Source organism: Micropterus salmoides, unplaced genomic scaffold (assembly GCF_014851395.1).
Source record: "Micropterus salmoides isolate LMB-PRFRI ecotype aquatic unplaced genomic scaffold, ASM1485139v1 Ms_hic_scaffold_21, whole genome shotgun sequence".
In the NCBI taxonomy this organism is placed as follows: Eukaryota; Metazoa; Chordata; class Actinopteri; order Centrarchiformes; family Centrarchidae; genus Micropterus; species Micropterus salmoides.
Genome location: NW_024041262.1, coordinates 16,111,940 through 16,129,953, shown reverse-complemented (window position 1 = coordinate 16,129,953; position 18,014 = coordinate 16,111,940). Strand labels below are relative to the sequence as shown.

Sequence of the window (18,014 nt, the reverse complement as noted above, 5' to 3'; positions counted from 1 at the left end):
CTGAACTTCCCCTTTAAAATTTTGCCGATTTTGTGAAGGTCGCTGCTTGACTGACCACAGATGCCTGGAATCAGTCCAGTATACAAGATCTCCTGCTGCATGCACACACACACACACACACACACACACACGTAGGCAGATACGGAGAAATATACACATTCTGACCTTGATAAAAGCTCAGTCTCACATTGAACTCATTTGGGCTACATTTATATCTAAACCTGCCTGCTGACTATTAGATGTCTGAAGGGAGTTCGACTGGTACTCAATATAAAATATTGTCTTATGTTAATGCACAAAATCAATGCCAACTGTTTAACATTATTGAAACATTTACAGAGAATGGGGTATACAAATGTCAATGTAAGTACATAAATGCTGTCTCCTAAAATTTAGATCCTTCTCATCTATGCAACCTTCCCTCAAATCTCTTTCTCCATCTCTATCTTCATCATCCAATGAACATGAATTGATTGATTATGAGCTCATTCACTATGCCCACTATATCCCACTCCTACTTTATGTCTTATCTGGCTTAACACATCTGCCATTAGAAAAGTGCCCTCCTCAGCCCTGACTCAGATGGTTAGTGAGTGTATGTTGCTCACTCTCTCCTCCCCTTGCTTCTTTTCTTTTTTTTCTCAAGCAAGTCTTACTCTCTCCCTCCTCCTCTCCTCTTACTCTCTCTCCTCACTCTCTCAATCTCTCTCCTTTTGATCACTTCGGTCCCTTGCTCCACTCCCTCTGCCTTACTCCTACATTGCTCTGTCACTCACTCACACATATACTCATACCAGCTCTCACTGGGCACCATCTCAACCATCGGAGATCCTCATCGTTTCTGCGTTTTGCCAGGTTGACGCACTCCCCACAGTCACCATTACCACCCCGGAGAGTTCCACGGTGGCTGCGCAGCCCCTTCCTCGGCTGAGCATCGGGCGGAAGACCCTGGTGGCAGCTGCTGTGGGGGTCATGCTGGTCCTGGTTCTGGTGGTCCTCATCCCTGTGCTGGTCAGCTCTGTTGGCACAAGTGGCTCAGATGACGGCACAAGCCACTATGAGATGCTGGGTACCTGCCGCATGGTTTGTGACCCCTTCTCAAGCACGGGCACGGCGGGCACAGGTGTGCACACAGGAACAGATACATCAACTGCAGGTCTACAGGTGGACAACGAGGGGGATCTGAGTGATCACAGCATCGGCCCACCGCTGCCTACTTACAGTGCTCATGGCCCACAAGGCAAACCAGGACGTCCGGGCAAGCCTGGACCCCCAGGACCACCTGGAGAGCCAGGCCCACCAGGACCTAAAGGACCACCAGGAGATGGTGTGGACGTTGTACGTACAGGGATTCTGGGTTTAGGGGGTAAAGGGGCAGTTAGCACAACCACCTACAACACCACACCTCGGGTGGCATTTTATGCAGGACTACGAAACCCCCAAGAAGGTTACGATATTCTACGATTTGATGACGTGGTGACTAATATTGGTGGTAACTACGAGGGCGCAACAGGCAAGTTCACCTGTAAGATTCCAGGCACCTACTTTTTCATCTACAATGTGCTGATGAGGGGAGGAGATGGCACGAGCATGTGGGCTGACCTGATCAAGAGTGGTCAGGTGGGTAACACTTTTAACTCCAACACACTCTCAAAAAACTGCCTAATGTTTAATGATTTACTACTGAATTTAGCAAATGGAAAAAGCAGTTTTTCAAAGTACAAATAGTAGAGAATTACCCATTTACAGACATTATGAATCATACACTGGGATGAACCCATATCAGAATGCTCAGGGAACAGTGTGCTGGCAGTCTAAATTGAGTAGTCATGCATTCATGTGGATAGTGATTTCAGGTCTGTCTTGGTCTGGTGTTATAGTCTAATATAATGACAATGCACAGTGGCACACTGCCACATTGTGTATCTGTGCATATTACACATCCAATGATGTACACGTTGAAGCTGAGTGGAAGGAGTGCAGTGTTATCTCAACTCCGCACACATCAAAACACAGCCTGGGGTAGTGGCTAGTTCAAAGCTGGTGCCCTTTGAAATACAACAAACTTCATGGAGCCATGATGTGCTGGTATGCGTTATCAAACTGCCTGTCAGACACAGGCGTTTCAATATTGAATCATGATATTTACTATATTCATGGATAATTTTGTTATGTCCCCAGGTGATCACACACCATGTAAATCTGAACCTCGACATTTTCCTACAATCATCTCAACCACAGCAATAAGCTGTACAGAAATTGGACAAAAAATGCATACAGCTGCACATTATAATGCAATCCAGCACAATGGCCATGCAGTAAATGCCATATTAATAGTGATACATTTTTGACTTACAAATAATTACCACCACACTAAACACATTTGCTGTCATATTGGACGGCATCATATTATATGGTGGTCCAAAATTTAAACAAAATACCATACACCACATTCTAATAACATATCTTAGACACAGTCTCCACAAAATTAGACATGTTAACTTTAACAAATCTGGTAGCATTTGATACTGTAGGTACTCATGTCACTCTCCACCCCTATGTATTGTTACTGTAAGCTTGTAATTTGGTGTGTTACCAGCAGGGATGTGCAAAGACATTTTTAAGGGGCAGTGGCTAAATCATCCTGATGTTGGTAGACAAAACACAAAACAAACCATACTTCACTTCTTACCACAATTATTAGTAAAAGAAAATAAAAAGAGACACAACACATATACTTACTGGAGACACAGTGTGTAAGACAGCAAGATATTTTAATTATATTGATTCACCTGTTGCTGAATATTGCTTTGTAAAGACTTCCTTAAGCTGCCTCCCTCAACTCTTATCCTCACTGCCATTCTTTAGAGGTCAATGCCACTGAAAATATTGTGCAACACCACATATGTAGTGTCATATATAGAGGTACATTTACCTTAGTTTACCACAGTCAGAAATGTGTCTATTAGAGTCTCACACTGTCTTAAGAGCTCCAAGATGTATAATGAAACATGATGAAAAAAACATAAATCAATAGCTTCCTTAGGACATCACTGATTCTTTTGTCCTAATACACATGACCAAGGTTCATTCAAACCTTCAGTCAGTGATTTTTTTGTCAGTGGTGGACATCATGCCAGTAGAGCTGAGGGTGGCCACTGGGAGGGAAAGGAGATCTGGCTGTTGCCCTAATGTCTCAGAAATCCATCATCATGGCCCAGCCTCTCCTTCCAGACCCTGCAGCTTCTTTACATACACTTTTGTACTCCAATTGCACTAATTAGAACCTGTCGTCACAATCTGGTCAAAGCAGGGATTACACTTTCTTTTGGGTTGGTCTGGTGAAGTTGCAGCAGAACAGCCAACTTGGCAACCTAGCAGATCATTGTACATTAGCTAAAGCTTAGAGGGGATATGTCCTTCAGTGGCTAGCTGTACATGCCAAGCAACTCCTAAAACCCTCAGTAATTACCCTGCGTTGACACGATGACACTTAAATTAGTGAAAACACGCCGTATTCGGTGCTCTGCTCAGAAAAAGGTGAATGTACTGTAAGAGTGGAACACGAGGCAAAGGGATGCACTGCCATCCTTCCTCAGAGGCAGACTGACTCAAGCCTGACCCTTTCAGTTGAGTCATGAGAGAAAAACAAGATATTCACCACAGGGGAGACACTTTACACAAACTCAAATGCAGTGCACACTTGAAATACTCCTTTCTTAAAATAAGATATTTTTGGTCAGTTCATACATTGCAAATGCGTGTCATCAAGCAGCAACTCATTTAATGTTTGTATGCATCAAATTTACATTTGTTTCAATATCTTCATCGGCTTCAGCAATGTCATCTTAATATTGTCCTTTGGGCCTCACTAATAACAATACATATCATTTGTGATTTGCTATTATCTGTTAGGTAGGTTATGCATTATAACAATTCTTCATTGTAAATCTTTTCCTCACCATTCTTCCATTTACAATGTCTTCACTTCCTCTCCCTTTGTCTCTGTGTGTGTGTGGCATATTCCAGGTCAGGGCCAGCGCCATTGCTCAAGACCAGGACCAGAGTTATGACTACGCCAGCAACAGTGTCATCCTTCATTTGGATGCAGGCGATGAGGTTTTCATAAAATTGGATGGGGGCAAGGCTCACGGGGGCAACAGCAACAAATACAGCACCTTCTCAGGGTTCATCCTCTATGCCGATTGAAGACTGGACAGGCCATGGGCTTAGAGGTGAAAGGTCACAGCCAGAGGACATTCACTTCCTGACTTTCACTTGGCTCTCGCAGTAAGGTTAATGTTGCCCATAGCCACTGATCCACAGTCAGATTGTTTTTACAGATGTTTAAGGTTGGCATTGATACAGCGATTAAGACTGTGGATCTGTGGTTATTGGTAACTATCTACCACCTCATCCATACGTTCCATTGTATACAGGGGTGCCTATGCTGCTATTCTGATCGACGTGAGCAAGTAACAGTGACAGTCACTGCCATGTGTCATGCTGAGGTGCAGTGACAAATCTGACAGTGCAGAAGCCTTGCCATCATTTTTGAGCTGTCATTTCAAATTCAAGTCTGGCAATCCAACAGTTGTGGTGACTGCAGTGTTTGTAAATGTGCTGTTCAGATGATGTTTTTTCATGCTGTTTGTATGATAAGATGTTGTGACTGGGGATACATATTCTGTCCCAAGAAATACTAATGTGCCAAATATTGGACCCCAAAAGAAGATTTTGCTTGTATTGATTGGCAGGCAGTGTCACAAAATGTATTCTGTCTCGTGATGATTTTGAAAATCATGTCATATCAACCCATTATATTTGGCATATTGTTTGTGTATAGACTGTACATTTGATATTGATGTCTGAACACTCTCAGAGTAGTGTACACACACCATAGTGTTTGTCTATTACAGAATATAGCTGTTGATGGATAGTTGTAAAATTATATCATGTAATTGTTAATGTGCTCACTTATTTAATTCATGCATGAAACACCTTTTAAAATGTTCTGTGTTTCCATAAATGAAAAACACTGATTTGAAACAAAGTTTAAATAGCTCGGTGTGGGCCTCAGGAGCATCTATTGCTGTTGCTTTTACTTTTAATGTCCATGATTTTTCATTAAAAATATTTTTTTGCATTTCCTCACACATTATGTGGTTAATGTCACCCACCTCATCTATTTCTTGATCAGCTGTTCTGATCTCTCATTTTCCAGTGAAAACCAGCCTTTAGTCCTTCAAATGTTACACACAAGACAGCCACGCCAGCTCAGCGAGAGGCAATCAACGCAGAGATGATCACTGAGGGAAAGGGAAAGGAAGTCACAGCTGTGTTAAATGCCAAATGAAGCGGGAGTTGATTGTGTTTCACAATCAAAGGAGAGATGTGTTTTTTCCTCTAATGGGTGTGGAGACGCTGAGATATAGAGGGAGAAAGTTAGGGGACGGGTGTTAGAACATATCATGACAAAGCTTAGATCAGTGTCGGAAAGTAATCCAGGGCAAATTAGGCTCTGCTGTGACGAGGACACAAGTGTCAGAGACAAGAAAATAGCTTCCAGGCCTAAACTGTAAAAACCAATATATTTTTCTGTTTTCTTAAGAGCTCACTTTGATATTGTGAAATTCTTTAGACATAATTCAGCTTTGACATGGGCCACATGAGGTCCACAACTGTCCCTTACGTAGTTTGACACCAAGTTATAAGTTCAAGACCAAAAGTTTTGAGGGTGTCAAAAAATGTAGATATGGAAACCAAGTCAAAATGCACATTTATCATTCACTGGAGCAAGTAAAACTGAATGTCAGCCCAATGTAACCTCTCAAAATGCCACTCAAAGCTCAATTAAATTCAGCAATTTGTTGTGAACTGTAAATTAGTGTAATAGTATACAGTTGATTAAAATGATGGAAAGAGACAAAATTGCCACACTGTGCAGTGGTTAAAACATCCTGTTCACTCTGTGCAGAGAATGCCAGGAAGCCCTCTGGTCTAACCTGAAGCTTGTCTTAAGACAGAAAAATTCCTCCAGCCATAATTAAGACTGAGGGTCCATGCCTAAACAGAGGTTACCCGAGCCACGGGGCGGCTGAGCACTAGCACAGGCTGTTTTCTCCTTGCAGGGTGTATGAGCACATCGTCAAATTAGAGACTTCATGTCACAATGTCAAAGACAAACGCCCCCCGGTCTGTGAGAAACAGCTTTCACTGCTGAAACCTCTGGAACTGAACAATGCCTGAGAGTCTGCAACATCTGTACTTTTCCTGAAGTCCTCGGGGAGAAACACAAATGCACCAAAACCATTCTTACATAAAAATGCTTAGGAGACCTTGAAGATTAAGCCAGATTAACTGTCTAAAGTATTTGCTGTTTCAATATGTATGAATAAAGAGAGTGAAATGAAAATGCACCTGGACTCATATGTAGGCAGATTAGTTTGCTCTTGCTCTCTGTTCATGCTTTCTTTCCCAGAATTACTAAAGTAAAGTAACACAAATTATTGCATCATATGCATAGATAAAAAGGAACCCCCTACTTAGCCATCTTTTCAGCTGTTTATCAAGGTCAGAATCAGACTGGACACAGAGTTCTGTAGAAACCTCAGTGTTAAACGTAGAGAAATTCTCTCGGCAGGCACCACCTTTGCCTCATCTTGCAAAACTGGGTGATCCGTACTCAATCTATTGTGCTTGTGTAAGCGACACAAACCCCTCCTCAGGCATGTTTGGTTTTGATGGTGACATTGGCTGAACAAAATACCCACCAGGACACTCTGTAGTGTCCGGTGTTTTAACTTGTGATGAAACAGCATCTGGACCGTACACGACGCTTGGACCTTTGACTCAAGTCCTCCCTGACTCTAAGCAGGTCCGGGGGTTTGAGGATAAGTATTTCTCCGAGAAGTGCTGTAAGCTGCTTTTTGTTGACGTAAGCTTCGTCTCTTGGACTCGGCTGTGGGGATATTTTGAGATTTTCTACCGTACCTCTTTTCATCGTGTATAAGTAGAGGGATCTGAAAGATTATGTTGACTTGTTTTAATTGAGGTAATCTCCAGCGTATGCAAACGTAACTGAAGGAAATGTTGATTTATTCATTCCCGCCCACTCCCTATCAGCACACTGAGATGGCTTCAGCTTGACATTTGCAGGGGCCAATTGGTGAGGCGTGAGGCTTATCAGGCCACTGCAGAGTGCGCGTGAGTGTTTGTGGGTCAGCGTACAGGTCAGCGTGCGTGTGTGTCCCTGCATGTGTCTTTAGTCCAAACGAGACAGGAGAATGCAAGGCTTGGAGGGAGCACCTCCTCTGAAATGTCTGAAGTGACGTTAATGAGCCCTTGGTATTGTTATCTTGAGCATTCCCCACTTAACTCACCAGGGTAGATCCAAATTAGAGATAGATGCTTTTATTGTCAAGCTAAATTGCCCCTTCATGCTCACGTACATTTCCTCCCACCAAATGTACAGCAACCTTCCCACACTTACACGCACAAATGGTTTTACTTGTGAGTGTAGACTTAAGAAGATGTTTGCTTAGATTTAAACACAAAGACTACAAAAATCTTCACTTGGCTGCACACATAGTCAGACTTGTCATAATAAAGTTATATTAACTACACGGACATGGCGAGCACACACTGGAGAACCCAAAAGAACATGACTTGGAGACTACAGCTATAGCATCTCTGAGGGTCATTTACAATATTCACCATCTTAGTTTAGGTTGAGTTTGTAATTAACACAAATTTAAATTATGACAGGGGAACATGCATGTGTGTCAGCTGATCACAAAAGTCACATTTTCACTCAAAACCAAAAATGTCAACCTGCTAGTGGTGCTTCCAAAGGAAAGTCGGGAGAGTCAGGCTTCATCCTCTGTTTGTACAAAGTTTCATGGCAATCCATCATGTAGTTGTTGAGATATTTCAGCCTGGACCAAAGTGGTGAACTGACCAACAAACATGACATTACCATTCCTAGAGCCATGCTGTTAGCATGCCATAAAACCAGTGTCTCCTCAATACTGTGGCTATAACTACTGACATGTAACAGAATCTTTCTGCCATCCTCTTCAGACCTGTTATCTCAAGGCTCACCTCAAGCCTGTATATATCACCTTGAATATTAAAAATAAAGAGTAAGTGTTATGTTTACTCTAGCTGAACTAATCCTTCAGGCTACAATCTGAAATACAGCATACTTCCAGCACCTCTCTGACATTTTAATGACTACAGTATCAAAAGTTTGCAAAGATGTCTGAGTCATTATTTTGCGTGTGGACTCGCATGGTCTACAGTGGCATGTTAATGCATCATTGTATAAGGTAGGTTAACAGAAGTGATATTCCAACAACGTTACGTCACGTCTTGTCATGAATTCAGTAAAAGATACAAGAAAGAAACAGGAAGTGATTGATCTCCGTGAGACCTGAAATCTGGCTTGTATTGTGAAAAGGACAATGGTCTCATCAGTTGAACTGCTGCTTTCTCATCAGTTTTCTCAGCTTTGTGGCAGAATGGTCAGCAAAGCCAGAGGGGAGACATGCATTCGTGATAAGCCCTTCCCGTGCAGGGCTTGAAGTGTAAGTTATACTGCTAATGCTTATGAGCTGATTTGAGATGATTCACCAGATAGTTACATAACATGAAAACGACTGACTATTTCTGTAAATATTAGGTAACCACAAGGTACAGTAGTGGGTAACAAAACTGAAGTTTGGGGAGAATGCTGTTAACAACACTGATATTCTGTGAAACCTATTAAGTAATGAATGTATTTCACCGTAATGATATGCTACCAGAACTGCAGGTGTACAGCAAACATTTCCCAAAACTCACATGGTGGAGTTCTTGACATACGTATAAAATAGACAGGTTATGAATGACGACAGGGGGTATAGCAATGTATACAGCTAATAATGTTGCAATAATAATGCAAAAGAGAACAGGTTAAACTAACCCACTGCATAGGCAGTTTAGCCTACCAGCTTATATTCTTTGGACTGACTACAGTGTAGGTGTTGTTCCTTGATTGTAGTGCAGCAAATCATTTTCCCCTTTGCTCATGGCAGTTATAAGATAAAGTTGCCGCAATAGAAAAGTCCATCTGAAAAAAAATGGTATAGAGATATACAATACAGAAGTTGTTAAAGAGAACCCTGTCCAGCTTTTATGTAGGGTTACCATATAGCCACAATAAATAATAAAGAACACAAAATTCATGTAATGTGCAGGTTGTATTATAAAGTGTTCCTTAATTGCTAACCAATGTTCCAGTGTTGCTTACACACTTCTGCCAGTGGTCTCAAATTATTCTGTTGATCTATGTAGCAATGCTCCAACAAAAACAGGTAACATGAAGACTGCAAGATAGTGAATGTGGATATAAACAATGCTGGATTTTATGAGGAAGGAAATACATTCATTCCATTTGTTCAAAGACACACACAATGCGTTTTGGTGAGTGACACTGAACGTAAACATAACTTCTGTTTGTTCCACAGGGCACCTTTAATTTGTGGTCAAGATCTACTGTAATTTTGTGAACAGATGTAACTTGTGTGGTACGCAGGATGAATGTCCTCCCTTATGTGTATTCATCCTGCCTACCACACAACTAGGGCAGACATACATGCACAAAATTATCATCTTGCATTATATTAGAGAATGTATGCATGGGTGCAGTACCTCTTGTCCTAGCCCTCCTTTGTAGAACATGACAACATGCATCCCCCACTTTCATTCCCCATCATCATGCATGTTCTGGGGACTGTCCAGTGTGTCACTGACTCAATACCAACGTCCTTGTTCCCCCATGGCCCTGACTGAGCCGGGGCTAACACGTAGGGACAGGTTGAGTCATGTGGCCGGGGACGCTCCGCTGGCGTGTTGCCTGTCTCTGCCCCTCATTGCAGTCTCATGAATGCAGCCTGACAATGAGCTACGGAGGCGCTGCGAGTGCCCCTTCCTCAGCATGACACCAGATGCCAGAGTTCAAGAACACTACAGATGTTACAGTTGCTCAAGCCAGTTTATTCTACCTGTTAGTGTGACCTGCTGTGCTAAGGGTCAGTGGCCATACCAATGGGTTTTTCATCCTTGCTGTCTTTGTCAATTTTTATTTTATCAAAATGATCAAAAACTATGTCAACACAACATTTCAACATTTAGTCTTAAAGAAATGGTCCTCATCTGCTAAAAACTAACCAAGTCTAATTGTAAAAATGTTTAATAGATTCAAAAGATAAATCCACCCTCTTGCACAACTAGAGCTCAGCAACCTTGGATGCCCAAAACACTCCAGGAGATACTGCATTTCAAGAGTTTTGCATTTTAAAAGTAATTACACTTTTCTTTGTACCCATCTGTCTTTAATCTGCGTCATTGATTGTTGCTTCGCTTAAATATTTCCCAGAAAGACCTTTCTCAGCTCTGTCTGTTATTTGAATCCACATGAAGACAGCTACAATAATTGTGACTGTGGTGTCAAAACAAGCTTTCAAGTCAAGAAAAAGTGCCAGCCAACCTTGGCAGTTATTAAAAAAAAAGCTGTTACACTTAACAAATGAAAAAACATAAATGTGGGAGGTGTGGATCCTTTATCTTCTGGCACAATGAGGTCAATAGTATCTATACTTACCTCCTCTGCATGGAATGTTTTACATTAAATAAACACTTAGTATTGATGTTTTAGATAATTACAAAATGATGTGCAATCAAACATTGCAGCTACACAGGAAATGTCTTGACAGACGTTTGTGTCATCTACTGTACTTCTGGTCACTTATCTGCGACAGTAAGAAAAGCACACCTACTTTGCCAATACCTGTTTTTAGCCATGCTAGCTACATGGCTTTAGAGGTGGCAATATTCGTCGGTTGGTCTAATACTTTGGAAAATATCAACTACTACTACTACTGTAACAACTATTTATTGGATTGCCATTAAATATGGTACATTATCCATTGTGACCTAACAATGAATCATACTGATTTTGGTGATCCCCTGACTTTTCTCTCTGAATTTTTCCTCAAGCGCCCTCATCAGGTCAAAATTTTAAAAACTTAACGACATTCAGCCTCAGCTGCATGTTTGATGTTAATAATCAAATGTTGTGAATATATTAAACATTATACCTGCTAATAATCTGCATGTTGGCATTGTAATTATGAGCATTACGCCATGCTAGCTTTGGCATTTAGCTGAAAGCACTGCTGTGTGGAAGTGCAGCCTCGCTAGCATGTTGCTAAATTGTCTTTGGGTGTCTTTTTCCTTTAAAGCATTCCAACCTACAGACTGGTGTCTACATTGCCCTACTCAATCACTTGCACTAACTAAATCAAACAACAAAACAAAGGCTACTGGAACTGGTCCTAATTACCACTAATTACCATATAGCAACAGAAGTTCTTATACTGAATTAATCAAACATGTTCAAAGGCTGTATTATCTGTAAATGACAATAATTAACATGGATGCATGTACAGTATGTGTGTAGCGTCTCTATAGATGTGCTATAGGAGGAGGAGCAGCTCAACATCAATGTCTTTACTGTATGTCTTGAGGATAAATGCATCTTAATTTGGATATCTGTTTATTCTTCCTTTTATTTCTACCAAATTTCACACTTTCAGTAAGCTGTGGGCAAGGCTACTTTGTAATTGCTAGTGTGTAGAAGCATAGCATAGCGCATTACAGGGTAGGGGACAGCTAGGGTTGTATCAAAATCACATTTCTGTCTAAATGTTATTCTCTTTTTAGTTGTGTTAATCAGAATAAAACAACTTCTAAATTCAATTTTAAACAGAGCTTAAATGCAACATTATATAGCACAATAGGCCCTTTTCACAACAAACATATTAGCATTGTACGAAACACAGGTGTCACTAATAACAGTAATGGTGATGGCTCCATCTCAGTAAGCCATGACAGTTAGCCAACATGCTCAATGTCCACATGCACTAGTCTAGCCTATCACCCTCTGTGGTGGCATGTACTTTCACTGGGTGGTAAAAAAAAAAGAGCCCCTTGTGTAACCAATCAAGACTAAAAACAACACTGACTAATGCAATACTTATTGAAAGTTAGTTTAGAAAATATTTAGAAAATATATATATAAAGCAAAGCTTTATATATATATTTTTTGCCTTTGCCCAAGCTGTTCTACCTCCCCTGATGGAGGTAGGCGGGGGAAATGATGAAAAACCACTCAGACAGGAGATTCCAAAATGTCGACACACTGTGGTGCCGTAGGCCAACTCTCTGAACATGATCATGAGATTATAGATGTCTTTACCCCCCGCCATCAGAAAATGATTTTCTCTGCTTCCGGAAAGGACCCACAACACACAAGAAAGAGGCGGGTTGTGCCTGAATCCAGATACTTTTACAAAGTGTGACAAGGCAACTTAAGACTTTCACCTTTTAGCTTGACACCTTCAGAATTAAAACCAATTTATATTCAGACTGAGACTTTGCCACCCTTCTCTGCCTGGGGCATTCACACTTGCTGGTACAGATATAGTCCTCCTTCCATGCTCTGCATCTGGCCTCTGCCTGTGTGTGAGAAAGAGACTGAGAAAAGCACACTTGGAAATCTCTGCTGAACAGCTGGCTGCCCAGTAAAGCATGTTACCCCCTGGATCATGATGGAACCAGGTTTAAAAAAAAGCAACCTAAAAATAGTCCATGTTCTTTTTCATGGCCCTGTACGACGACCAACCCTGGAGTGATCATGTTACAGTGTGACTGTGTGTATGAGGCGGACAATTGTATGTGCTGTTTACATTTGTGTAAAAGATTGCATTGTGTTTGTAGTTGTGATTTTGTGTATTACATATGTATCCAAATGTGTAGTGATGCAGCCTTGGTTCACTGACCCCCGCCCACCACAGCCCGAGTCACTTTGCATTAATTCTTCAGTGGCTTGATAAAAACACAGAACAGACCAGGAAGGGGCTTCAGACAGAGCCAAGTGAGCCACATAGGCAAGTGGGACCTCAGTGCCAGGATGATGTCACCACGCCTGCCTGTGGGCCTGAATTCTCATGCCTAAGCTCAAACGTTGACAAGAGCAAGGACATCACAACTGACCATTAATACAAGTTCATTATTTTCTTCTCCTGGAGTCCTGTCACTATCACATTTTCCTGTAGGATCTAATTACATCAATGTCTTTTGCAGATTATCTGGTTGGAAGTTGAGGCATTTAATATTGTCAATATGATTTATATTCATTACTATAGGCGCTACTGTGCTGTGATTAGTCGATCATCTGAAAATCAAGCAACAACTTTGCAAATTTTTCAGTAAAAATGTCAAACATTTGCTGGTTCCAACTTCTTATATGTGAGGATTTCATATTTTTGTAAATGATTACAAAAAGAAAATATTTGGTTTTGGACCGTTGGTCGGACAAAACAAGACATCTGAAGACATCACCTTGGGCAGACAGACAGTCTACGCTATTTTCTTGACAAAACAATCGATTAATCAATAAAATAATCAGGAGTGGTCGGTTGCAGCCCTAATAGTGGCATTCTATTGGTACAGATATGCAGATCACTTCTCTCAAGTCTGAGAAAATAACCCTGTTGTCATCAGGGTTGTCCTGGATTGGGCTTGAGACATCACATTTTCAACAGAAAGCCTGCATCAAAATCTGGAGGTGTGGGGTTTGAATGATATGGGCATTTATCAGGCAGGGGAGGTCTAACAAACAATATACTACTGAGTTGCATTATGGGAAATGTAGGATCCAGTGTTTTTGGAGTTTGACCCACACTAGTGACTAAAAGTAAGGACATCTCAGCCGCTGTTGCTTTAATTTTGACCATTATCAAAAGTTTTTACCAAAGTTATCTAAAAATCCATACCAGACATGTTTTTAAAACATATAAAACTACTCTGCCTTAAATAATAATTTGAGTCTGAAAAATTCTGATTACTTCAAGAACAATTCTTAAAATAACATCTACCTTTAAAAAAGTTTAACTACTAGACATCTACTTTGAGTGGAGGGACACTTTAAATTTTCAGGATGAATCAGCACTAAAACTAAAAATAACAAAAAATTTGACAGTTGTTACTTTAAAACGGTAATGTCGGATCGTTTATATTTCAGTTAAGCAGCTAATGTTACAAATGTTGTTTTAGTTACAAGTGAGTGTACACAGAAAAGTAGAATTCACATACTTCTTATTTACAGAGGACAGCTTCGAGTGTAAGAAAATACAGTGATAAAGTCTGTTAATTCATGAAAATTCACACTGTTCCCATTACAAATGGATTGTCAAATACATTCTGTCTTATATCTTCATAATTTAGGTCATTAGCATACAATAACATTCTGTTAGCATAACATCATTCGGATACAGCATTTTAATATTTCTTTGACGAGTATTCCCTCCAATTTAAAACATATTCATGACTGGGGGTAGCACAGGCATTTTGTACTAAATATTTAAGGGGCAGTTTGTGCCAAATACATGACAAGTAACCACAGTGACTCTACAATCATCCAAAATGTCTAATTTGGAAACTTCATAAGTTGTGACAAATTAAAATTTTGTCAAGTCAAATCAAGTTTTGCCCTTTTCACTGATGTTAGTTATGAATTGACTGCTGCATCAAAGTAAAAGGTTTAACCAGTAGGCCCCAAACTGTGATCGCTGTTAAGAGCGTTGTACAGCAGCTGAGCCTCTAAGGTATCACCTTCATGTTTTTAGTGTCTCCAAGTAAAACCAACTGAAATTGCACATAGAAACCCTTCACACCAAATCATCTTTGTCAGTGCATGTTGTGTCAATAATGTAAGTCTGTATTAACTGCCAACAGAGCACGTCATACCTCTGAGCTGTGGCGGTGGATGCTGTGAAACTAATCTCACAGTAAATTGCATTAGTACCCCCCACATGCCTTCGTCTGCTTCTATTCACACCCTCATCTTTGACCACATCCTGGATCAAACCCCTTCTTCCCCTCATCTGTGCTCCGTTAGGATAGAAGTATCTTTGCAGCATACAGCAGAATCCCACCCAGACCAGTAGTGGCTGCAATTGCAATGACCCTCACTAAGAGGAAGTCCATGGAGTCCTCCAGCTTTGTGTGCAACCGCAGGACCTGCCGGTGGGTGTCCTCCCGGCTGCCTGAGTTCTCAATAACATGATTAGCCAAGCCGCGCTTTTCATTGAGTGGCATCTGTGCAGCCACGCGCTGCTCGGCCTCCTCCTGGGTCAGGCCGTCCCTCTGCATCAGGCGCGATAGCTGAGTGGCAGGGTCACTGAAAAGGAACAGACAAAAGAGGTTATTTATGGTGCAGCCAGGATGTCTTGTTAAAAAATCCAGAGGCGGAGGAGGAGGTGAGTCATGCTAATAAGGCACGAAAAGACAGCTGAAGAGAGGTAACCAATAAGTCTCAAAACTGGGCTTAATGGCCTGTTTCTGTCAAAAGCAAACCTCCAAAAATTTTATGATTTAAAATAGGACACTTATAAACAAACAGTTTATAAGAACGGTGGTCTTACCAGTATACTACTACTGTGTGGTTTAGAAACTGAGTGAGACGCCTCGTTTCAAAGAGAAGGGGCACATCCAGCACCACATAGCGGTACCCTAGGGAGAAAGAAGAGGACGGTAAGTATTGTGAAACACAATTAAATGAGTGTGAACACATTTACACTATAACATGACAATACAGGTAACACAATTAAGTGAAACTACTTTTTAACAATATATGCATTTTTTTAAAGCAGCAAGTGGAAGTCACAGCTGTTGCAAAATGTTTACAGCAAAGGCAACTATTCACTACTTTCATCTGAGATATATTCACCTCCTACCTGAGGAAATGTTGGGAATATTCTAAAATATCTCACTTTCTGGCTTGCAGAGAGCTTTGTCAGAAACAGCCTAAAACCCTTATGGCCATCGCTGCTCTGCAAAACAGCCATGGCTCATTTTCAGTAAACCCCCACCCAACCCCCTTTTCCCTGTTAACTGACAACTGAGCCAAACTCAGTCCCTCCCTTCACCTCTGAGAAAGTAGAACAGGATCTCTTTGAGCATTGCTTTGTGGATCTCTGGGTGGGTGATGGAGTTTAGCAGCTTCCTCTTTTCCTCGTTGGCGAAGATGAGCTGACCCAGCTTCTGCCGGTCGATCTCCCCGTTCTCGAGTAGGATCTCTGGTCCGAAGTGGTAGACGATGCGGGAATAGGCGGGAGTGTGCGGTTCCACCACTTTTCTCAAGAAAAGGCAGTAGGCATTTGGTATTTGACATCATATCATAATTAACATATCTTTAATTGTTGATTTGTGTACAATTACTCGATATTGTAGCACATAGAACGATAGAAAGAATTAGTATGAATAAGAGGCAAAAAAAAAATGTCTAGGTATACACAGGTGGGTAGAAGGTGGATTAGAAAATATTTAAATAATTTTTTTGAGAGACTCATTAACCACCTGAGTGTAATTAAATCGTTAGCTTAATGCTTAATATTTTCATGTAGCTGTGCACTTTTCACCTTTTTCTGTGACCTTTTCATCTTCCCCACATCATCCCTGCAGTCAGCAGTCATCATTCATGCACTCTCTCCAAGCGTTTGTCTTAATGAACCTCCTACGGGCTCAACCTCTTAGTGTCCATTCCAGTATAATCATAAACGTTATTATACCAAGTATATTTTGGTCAGTGATGTAAGACACACAGTTTATTTGAGGGACTGTGTCCTGGAGAAGATTCCAGCTGGATGACAGTTTTTTGACCGAATTCATATAAACTCTGTACATCTGAATAGTTTGCAGATAGACATATCTTCACCTACCTTTCCTGGCCACAACATCAGCATCAATAATGGGGCACCCAAGCTCCCGCAGCATCGAAGACACTGTGCTTTTCCCTGAGGAAATACCTCCCGTCAGCCCCACCAGGAACATCTTAAAGAACACAGAGAGATGTACCCAAGCAATGTCCGTAAAGTAATAACACTGTTACTGCCACTCATGGAAACTAAACAGAAATTACTGAAAGTTGATGGTGGCACAAAATAAAACTTGAAGATTGGCTGCAGCAATGCAAAACAAATATGAATCTTAGAATATATAAACAGCCAAACCATACATTATACAGTATAATTGTGTATTTATCTAAACACAACGGTGTAAAAAGGGAATTATTAAAGTCTTAAACGCTGTGGACACATAAAAGTGCTCCATGTCTCCAAAAAGCGTTTTCCAGTATGCAGTTACTGGACATGCCCTCGCTGTCGTTTCTTGCTGGTTGAAATGTATTTTAAAGTCTTCCCCAGGCTGTCATGACATTTAACAACACGCCCCCTGCTGTGGAGGTGCCGAGCTGAACTGTTACCTCTCGGATAACCAGCCACCATGGGAGTCAAACTTGTTTTGAGTGATCGGAATGACAGCTTTACTGAAGTTATTCTTGACTCCACGCACAAATAACCCTGGCGAGGCTAAACAGCCCCTTAACGCTGGAAACAACTCAACACTGGGGATTATGGCCGGCTGGTCCCAAACATTTGTTACTTTAAAACACAAAGTACATCTGTTTTTACCTCGCAAACGTGTGATACTCTTTAAATCGGCTGAATGTACAGTGGAAGTCCGTGCAGAGCCACAGTGGTGGGGCTGGTCCAGTGAACAACCAGGGATGCTACCAAGCTAACGTTAGCACACGTCTTGATCAGGTCAGAGCGACAACACACATGACATCACACGAAGCCGCGGCCATTTCCACTCCGTCCCGTCAAATATGCAGCCAGACGAAATGGTTGTTGACAGTCCTACTGCCGGATACTGCGGTCTGTAAATCTGACTTGTTGTACTCAACTCACTGCTAACGACCTAGCTTCTTAGCTTGTAAAGCGCCACCTCAAAAATATTCCGACATTTCTCACCACTTGACGCAGGTTCCGCTTAGCTAATTTAAAGTTCCCATCCAAGTTGAGTTGCTTCAGCTGTTAACATTTTATACAGTCTATGGTTGTACACCA

General features: G+C 41.3%; 2 protein-coding genes across 2 annotated transcripts; one reads left to right on the top strand and one right to left on the bottom strand.

The window, feature by feature from the left end:
• The first annotated feature begins 693 nt into the window (after positions 1-693).
• LOC119915440 (C1q-related factor-like) lies at positions 694-5,140 on the top strand. Its single transcript, XM_038734973.1, has 2 exons — positions 694-1,620; positions 4,030-5,140. Exons 1-2 carry the CDS (start codon positions 973-975, stop codon positions 4,207-4,209), a joined length of 828 nt encoding a protein of 275 aa, XP_038590901.1. The 5' UTR covers positions 694-972; the 3' UTR covers positions 4,210-5,140.
• An 8,949-nt stretch (positions 5,141-14,089) lies between these two features.
• On the bottom strand, positions 14,090-17,893 carry dcakd (dephospho-CoA kinase domain containing). The gene is made up of 5 exons (XM_038735716.1): positions 17,577-17,893; positions 16,827-16,938; positions 16,035-16,238; positions 15,531-15,618; positions 14,090-15,286 (listed from the first exon to the last, which is right to left on the bottom strand). The coding sequence occupies exons 2-5, from the start codon at positions 16,936-16,938 to the stop codon at positions 15,001-15,003; spliced, it is 690 nt and encodes a 229-aa protein (XP_038591644.1). The 5' UTR covers positions 17,577-17,893; the 3' UTR covers positions 14,090-15,000.
• Between the last annotated feature and the right edge of the window lie 121 nt (positions 17,894-18,014).